General features: G+C 44.9%; 1 protein-coding gene across 2 annotated transcripts; it reads right to left on the bottom strand.

The window, feature by feature from the left end:
- Nucleotides 1-2,442: 2,442 nt before the first annotated feature.
- On the bottom strand, nucleotides 2,443-8,251 carry NPY2R (neuropeptide Y receptor Y2). 2 transcript variants are annotated; one of them, XM_041480162.1, is made up of 3 exons: nucleotides 8,036-8,251; nucleotides 6,017-6,095; nucleotides 2,443-4,957 (listed from the first exon to the last, which is right to left on the bottom strand). In XM_041480162.1, exon 3 carries the CDS (start codon nucleotides 4,919-4,921, stop codon nucleotides 3,764-3,766), a length of 1,158 nt encoding a protein of 385 aa, XP_041336096.1. In that variant the 5' UTR covers nucleotides 4,922-4,957; nucleotides 6,017-6,095; nucleotides 8,036-8,251; the 3' UTR covers nucleotides 2,443-3,763. The 2 variants fall into 2 exon arrangements, with proteins under 2 accessions (XP_041336096.1, XP_041336097.1); XM_041480163.1 differs by lacking the exon at nucleotides 6,017-6,095.
- Between the last annotated feature and the right edge of the window lie 15 nt (nucleotides 8,252-8,266).

Genomic DNA, 8,266 nt, shown 5'->3' with positions numbered 1-8,266 from the left:
CCATTTGCTTTCAGGGTTTAGTCCTTTTATTTTATGGCCTCAAATCTATTTTTTTTTCTCAGATTAACAATCTGAGAAAATCTTTCTCTTCAGTCATAGGCAGCAGCCCTGAGTGGAGATCGCAATTCTCAGCGAAGGCTATTTACTCACAGGGCCCAGTGAGAGGGTTCAGCACTGTCCCCACATACCAAAAACCTCATCTTCACTGGCTTCCCATAAAACCCTAGCAAACTCACTCAGGATTGCTTCTCCACGTGTAGCCCCTGGCTGTACCCTTAAGAGGCAGTGTGACTTTAACACTTGTCCAGAGGCAGCACAGCGCTATGTTCTCCTTGGAGGCAAACACACGACAGCCTCAGGAAAGTGCGTGAGTGCAGCTCTTCTGCCTCCAGGCTTGAGCTGCCTGCTGCCCAGCCAGTGCTGGGAGAGCACAGAGCTGCAGCTGTACCTATGGAATAAAGGACCGTTCAGGACTGCACTGCTGCCAAAGATGTATTTCTGACAGTAAAACTTGCAAGGCATCAAAACCTGCTCTTCCACGGAGGCCAAGAGAAAACTGATGACCAGCTAGGATCCTACATCACATCTGATGGCATCTGTGTGGTGGATAGGTCTCATTTCTATAATGTCAAAGATCAGCAAGGCACTAGTCCCAGTGAGCTCATCCTGTCTGTGCTGCAGTATCTTTATAGCAGATGTACTCATGGAGAATGAGGGAGGAGGTCTAACCTAAGCTGTCTGTATCTGTTCTGATATCCTTGTCCCTGAACCTGAGTGCCATGCAAAGGTCATAAGTTCCTGCCCATAAAACCATGATATTCAGTATTTAATTGAACAACAGAACAGCTGTAAAAAGACATTCTTTGCTGCTTGAGGAGAGGCTGCAGTGTGCTGGCTAGGTCACACTGATGAGAACTGAGGTACATTAGTTCAAATTCTTGCTCTGGACCACTGATGACATTTCCTTTTTGATGGGATGCCCTGCTGCCCACTAGCAAATTATGCAATGGGTGAATGCTGCTGTTATTCTTTGGCTTTGTATAAAACTTGTACCTAAGCAACAGGAAAAGAATATAATGCCTCAAAAATATAATTAAAGCACTAATAGGTGAATGGGGAGACCTGGGTCCTGGTTCCTACTTCAGGCAAAACAGAGGGTCCCCTGCAGACATCTCAGTCCTGTGGTCAGATATTGCTTGCAGGTTCACTTTCCCTTACAGGGAAATAGGGATGAACCCTCAGTTTCCAGATCCTTCTGACAGCTGGGAATTGGGTCAAACCCAAGTGATATTGCTACATCATTGCTTTTGATGATAAAATTCTGTGTTTTCCTAGAAACATCCCTAGTGACGGGTACTAAAGTGTGTAGCTGTGCTTGTGCAGGAGCCAAGTCCCAGGAGTGACTAAGCCATGCAAGAGGCACAAGTCAGTGCTGGCTCTTCCACATCCCCTCTTCAAGTGCCAGTGGGAAAATCCACACCTTACAGTGGGACACTGTGCATGGGTTTGTTACCCTAAAGCAGGCACTGACCAAGGCAGCACCTCCACAAGGCAGAGAGGAAAGCCATGCAGTAAATTAGTGCACCAGTTCTGGCTCAGCATGAAGGCTGCAGAGAAAGCTCAGGAAGCCATAAAATAAAGATGCCATGAAATAAACGGAGAGATTATTTGTAATTAATTGCTCTTATACAGGATGATGTAAAGCAGACTTAAAATTACAGAGAATTAGTCTGGCAATTGTAGATTTTGCATACACTGTCATGGTTACTTCAAAACTGTCCATATACCACGCTCTAACAGGCTTAAAGGAGTCGAAACAGAACTTTTAAATCATTTGCGTTTTAAATAAAGGAGGCTATTTGTAGTAATAATACTTTTGATGAAGGGTTCAGAGTCAAGTGATATGTGACTGATGTCCATAATAACTGCACACTTCTATAATCCTTTCTCACTCGTAAGAGTTTTACATTTTGGATATTATTAATATTCAGACAAAAATAACTTGTGGGCAATAGCATGTCCTGAACACAGTGGAGAATTAATCTATTTTTGTAAAACTGTTTAAGAATGATGGATACTTTTTTCTGCTCGAGTAAACACTAGCTAATTCTCTAGACCTCCCTTTTCTGCTCAGGAAAATCCCAGTCCAAGTGATTTCATGGATATTTAAAGGATGGTGTCAAATACTGAATACACAAAGATGAATTTCTCCACTTGATAAAGACCTGATACCATTCATTACATTGCAAACATTTCAGCACCGGAGTTTATTGGGTTTTAATTTGTAAGAGAGAACATAATGAACTTAGGAACAACAAAAAATACAAAGAAAAAATGAGGCTGCTGAAATGTAGCCATCAAACTAGACTTCAATTGAAAATATCACACTTGTTTTTATTCTAGATAAGCAACAGGGCAGCTGGGAATAAACACAGATTGAAATTTTCTTCATCTCTTTAATGAGTTCAAAGAGGCTTAACAAAGACATAGAAAGTTGAACGTTGCTGTGTACAACACGGTAAACAGATTAAAATTTTATACCTGAGCAAAAAAGGAATTTAACTATTAACTACAGCATGCAGAATAACTGATAAGTTATCACATAAACATAGCATACTGTTATTAGGTTACAGTCATTCAGATGTTCTTAATTTTCACAAAGGCTAAAGATTGAAAAAGATCTCCGAGACGAGATGAGTATGTGACATAAAACCACAAAAAGGAAAAGCACTTTACCATCTAGCATCCTTTCCAGAGGATCAGAATTATCTGCTGTTTTATTATCCAGGCAGAAGCAGCAACAATTCAAAGCCTGTGGAGCTAATAACACATTAGACATTAAGCAGGTCCTGAAAATGAAAATATTAGCAGTTTATGAAGTGCTCACAGAAGACCTGAGCCTGCATTCCCTGCCCTCAAATGCCACTTTGAAGCACTGCATTTGTGAGCTGTTCCCAGAGCAGAATGAAAGGCAGGAATCTGCAGGGAATGACTGATCAAGTCACAGGCTCGTGATTTTCTCACCACCATAAATGCCAATTCTTAAGGGATGCCTTTTTACCCCATTTGATTGGCCAAAACCCACATTCCATTTTATGTAGAAACTTGACCTTTCCTCTCACTGAATCCAGTATTTGGGTGGGTTTTGTGTTTCTTTTCTCTTCTGTTTTCGCCACCTAATCTATTTCAAATGCTCTGGCTTGAAATAGTCTAGCACAAGTCAAAAAGAAGTAATGTATTTGTCTTCTTGATTCCCTTGTCTTTGAAAAACATGCCTGTAGGAGAGAAGGGGCCTGAAAAGTTTGAGATTTAACCAACACAGCTGATTCCCCCACCAGACATGTTGCTTTCTCCTGGCAGACTTCTGCACTCCTTGATTTTCACATCAAATATAAAAACCACCCACTCTCACCACCAATATTCCTATGCTACAAATCAGCCATTTGCCTTCCTCCAGCAAAACCAGAGAACCCTGCACTTGTCATTTAGACTTGACAAAAAGATATGGGAGGGATGGCAGAGTTTTTGTTTACCCTGTTAGAAACAGCCATAAACTAAGCCTCTCCCTTTTACTTCCTTGCAGTTGTATATTACATACTCTTGATATCAATCAACTCCCCTCAAATCATAATACCTGCCTTGACTTTCCTGCTACTGTTGTTTCACCATTTATGAATAAAACTACGCATTGAAAATGCATGTACCAAAATGGGCTCATCCCTTTGTCCACAACATATTCATTTCTTCTTTACAGTCAGACATCTTAGACATTGGTAGGCTGTGTGAAAGAGTCCCCAGGGAACTGAATCCTCTTGGCTTCTAGTTTCTTCCTGGCTTTGAAAGCTGCTGATACTTCGGGGTGGATGGAGTCCAGCCGCTGCTCACACTGGAAGGCCGTGAGGAAGGCCGTCCTGTAGTTGTTATTCATCCAGCCATAGAGGAGGGGGTTAGCAAACGTGGAGCACATGGCAATGACATGGAACACCGTGTAGATCAGTTTGTACTCTTTCAGGTCTAACACCTGACTGTCAATGTCACTGACCAGCTGGAAGGTGTGAAAGGGCAGCCAGCTGACAGCAAACACCACAACCACGCACACCAGCATCTTGGTGGTTTTCCGGCGCCGGTGGTGATAGTGGTCATTCCCCGCCCCGGGGCTAACGTGGTTCTTGAGCTTGGTCCAAATACGGATGTAGGCGTAGGAGATGACTGCCAGAGGCAGAACATACTGGATCAGGAGCATGGAGATGCTGTAGATGGTGCCATAGTTGAGCTGCCCCTCCCCTGGCCACTTCTCAGAGCAGACCACAATCTTGAAGTCAGGAATGATCTCAATCAACGAGTACTCACGGAAGATGGCCAGAGGACTTGCCAACAGGGCACTGACTGCCCAGGCAACTCCTATAATCAGGAAGCTGATCCGCTTAGAGATTCTGCTTTCCAAGTGGTAGACGATGCAGCGGTGACGATCCAGAGCGATCACAGTCAGAGTGACAGTAGACACGTGGACAGCAAGGGCCTGGGCATAAGGCACCAGGTGGCACAAGACTGGGCCCAGTTTCCATTCGCCCAAGAGCGTATAAACCAAAGTGAAGGGCAGGCACAGCGTGTTCACCAGCAGGTCAGCCACTGCCAGGTTGGCAATGAAGAAGTTAGTCACTGTGCGCATGCTTTTGAACTTGATGATCACGTGGATCACGAGGGAGTTTCCGATCACTCCCAGCAGGATGATGGAGCAGTAAGCAAAGATAAGAATTATCTGTACTTCAACAAGTGTTGTGCTGTCCTTCAGTTCTGGTTTAGGGTCCAGAGCCAATTCGTTGAGTGGTGTGGTGTATCTTGTCAAGTACAGCTTAGTGAACAGCTCCATTTTCATTTCATCTGTCTGGTTGTCCTCACCTACTGCTTCCAGGGGCCCCATCCTCGCAGCAGCCTGGTCTAAGCCACAGAGCTGCCCCTGAAAACAAAACAGTACAAGAACAAATGGAGAAATTGGTCCACATGGGCTAAGACAAGAAGCAAAGAGCTAAATCTACATCTCTTTCCTAACCCACACACTACATTGCAGGATTAAGAGAAGACCTGTCTTAATATATTTGAATTCTCTTGCCCTTACATTTTGAAGACTGATCCAGTAATATTATTTAGGCATGACTCCTGCTGAAAATTGGAACAGATTTCATAAGCATTCCAAAAACAAAGTTTGCCTAAGTAAATGCAGAAGGATTAAGATCCTGCTGGGCAGCATATAATTTTTTTTTACAATCCACTACATAAAACTAGTGCTTATTTAGCACAAATCTTCCAGTAATATCTATGGGAATTCTATACAGAACAGCACCATCCAGACTTTTATTAGCATAATAATCTTCCAGCTTTTCCTTAATGAAAAGTGTTTCCTTTAAATAGTTACTAAATTCTTACAGGATTATGCCCTTCCTTAACATCAGTGAACTAATTGCTGGGGTCTTTCTTTAAGAAATTTTTTTTACAATAGTTTGTACCATGAGGCAAATAAAAAATACCACTGAAATAGAATGGAAATAATAGCATTTCTTTGAAATGACTACATAACTTATTCATGCTGAAATCAATTCAAGAAAAAATTGAAACACAGTTATACATATTTCCTTTCTGTGTGATGTTTCAGAAAACAGAGCTCCTTGGAGGCTGCCAATCAGGCATTCATTTCTGACTGCAGTCATAGCGAAGAGCAAATCATTCCCCTGCTGAAGTCAGTAAGAATTTCACCGCTGGCACAAAAATCACTATTTTTTTTCCTTCCTTACACAGGCTGAGCCAAATTCTGTGCTACCCTAAGACTTTGGTAGGCACAACATATGAATGGTTTACAATCAGCTGCTGACTTGGACTTGAGTCCCATGTAAAAAATTACACGTCTCCATGAAAACTGCCCAGAGCATGGGTGGCATGCTAACCAAGAACCGAGAACCTCAGGACTCCTTTCTTTGGCCTGGGAAAATAATAAGAAATTAACAGTGCCAAGCAAACTTACCAATAAAACACCACTGTTCGCCACCAAGGGGAAAGGCAACCCTGAGTTACTCACTCTACTTCACCGTTCATTACCTTCCCTAAGGAAAGCAAGCGTAGAGAAGAAATGTCACTTTCTTGCCACCAAGTGTTACACATAGCTTAACCCTTCCCAAATTCAAGTCTGCCTAAAGAAACAGCCATTGATGTGTTTGGATGAACATGGGTCTTAAAAAATTCTTGTTCTTTTTTTCATCAGCTCCATTTAATTCCGTCCATCCTCAGAGAAACAGAGGTCCATTTTCATCCCTACCTCTGTTCCCAGTAGCTATCAGTGAGCGACATCCTTCAGTATGGTTTCCAAACTGAGAAAGGAGGATTGTCTAAAAGCGGGAGACTGAACCCTTTTTGCTTGCTTCTATCCCACACAACATCCCAAAGAATTTCTCAGGGCAAGCTATTTTTGCAAAAGAAGCAGATCAACTGCATGAACTGAAAGGCATTTCCCCCCCAGCTAAACAGGTCAGAATTATGCCATACTGTTTAGTCTACATTTATTCAACAATTAATAGTGTAAGCCTGAGAGGTGAAACACCACAAGACACATAGCTGAGATATGCCAGCTGCTCATGCTAGTGTAAACTGCTGATTTTAGCAGTATAATCGGTGTTCACCTACTAGCCTAAGCAATGGATGTCAGGAGGGGATTCCTTATCAATACACCTTTAGTCCACCAGGTAAAAAATGCAAAGATCCACCACAATTTGTACAGTAAAGGCTATGCAGAAGTTGAGAACTATGATGAGCACTTTCCTTTAACCCACTCCTACACCTAGGAATTACTCTTCCATACATTATTACAGTAGAGATTTGGTGAGGTCCAAGGACTGTCAGATGCTTCAAAACCTCTTTTTTTTTTTTTTTTTTTTTCCAGCATGGGTAATGTCTACACAAAAGTAGAAAGGTGAGAGGGCTGACAAATATAAATTCTTTCCCTTCTTTACCCTAAATCCAGGCAGAAGGATGTAGCTCAGCCAAAAAACATAGCTTCCCTTTCTTTCCAAAAGTAGTTTCACCCATTTCTCTAGTCCCTGACTTTCTGTTGATTCCTTCTTGCAACTCCTTCTTTTTAGCAATGCCTTCTCTTGCTCTGACACTTTTTTATTTGTTACTGCCCTATTTAGGCTGATGAAAGATGCTTTGGTCTTGTCAATAAGACAAAGCTGAGGGAGAAAGAAAGGACAACCACAGTTTGAAACAGAAATGAGCTCGTGTGTCACCAAGAGATGCAACAAACTGGACAAGTTTGACATGGTCAGTGGGACAGCTATGTGGGCAAAATATCAGTTGCTTTCAAAAAATGGGGATAAAACCGAGGTGACACTCCAGGTAGTGTTAGACAGGACCTTTCTGCTCTTTTTTTGGGATAAACTCTCCAGGTGACAGCATTTACTGGCACACCTTGCATACTGCACCACACCAGGGCTTTTTTCCCATTTTTTTTTTTCCTCCCAGGAGCCAGATCCTCATGGTCAGGCATCAAATGCGTCTAACTTTCGGTCGAGAAAGGCCCAAAGAGGATTTACACGGGTTCTGACATCAAGTAAGCAAAAAGGGCAGAATACGTGATTACATTAGCAAGCAGCATTCCCATCAGGACCGCAGTGCCTGCGCTGGGGAAGGGGCTGGGGTTGCCGGAGGCGCAGCTGGCAGCAAACGCGCCTCTGGGATGCGGCGTCGCCTCCCTGCCGCCCCCCGGTGCGCTGTTCCCGGGGGGAAGATACCCATCCCGGGGGCAGACACCCATCCCGGGAGCAGACACCCATCCCGGGGCAGACACCCATCCCGGGGGCAGACACCCAGTCCGGGGCAGACACCCATCCCGGGGCAGACACCCGTGCCCGGGGGGCAGACACCCAGTCCGGGGCAGACACCCATCCCGGGGCAGACACCCATCCCGGGGGGCAGACACCCGTGCCCGGGCGCTGCGGGGATCCCGCCGTGCCGGGAGCGCCGCTCCGTCCCCCTTTCCCGTTCTTACCTTCCTCTCGCCCGCTCAGGCGAGCGCGGCACGGCCGGCTGCTGCTCCCGGAGCCGGTGTGGCAGGGCAGGGCAGGGCAGGGAGCGGAGTCCCTGGCTCCGCAGCGGGGCGGCTGCCCCGGTTCCGCCGCCCGGCTCGGGTCCCGCCGCTCTCCCCTCCCGGGCGGCGGGGCCGCAGCGCCGCTCGCCCCGTACAAAGTTTGGAGGCGGCGGCGGCGGCCCCCGCACGCCG

This window comes from Pyrgilauda ruficollis, unplaced genomic scaffold (assembly GCF_017590135.1).
Source record: "Pyrgilauda ruficollis isolate IOZ18807 unplaced genomic scaffold, ASM1759013v1 scaffold5, whole genome shotgun sequence".
NCBI classification, from domain to species: Eukaryota; Metazoa; Chordata; class Aves; order Passeriformes; family Passeridae; genus Pyrgilauda; species Pyrgilauda ruficollis.
Note: the sequence above shows the minus strand (reverse complement) of the source record. Positions and strands in the feature narration are given on the sequence as shown.

Bases quoted from the DNA above. Each gene is read 5' to 3' on its own strand.
- NPY2R (XM_041480162.1), bottom strand. From the start codon at position 4,921: ATGGGGCCCCTGGAAGCAGTAGGTGAGGACAACCAGACAGATGAAATG.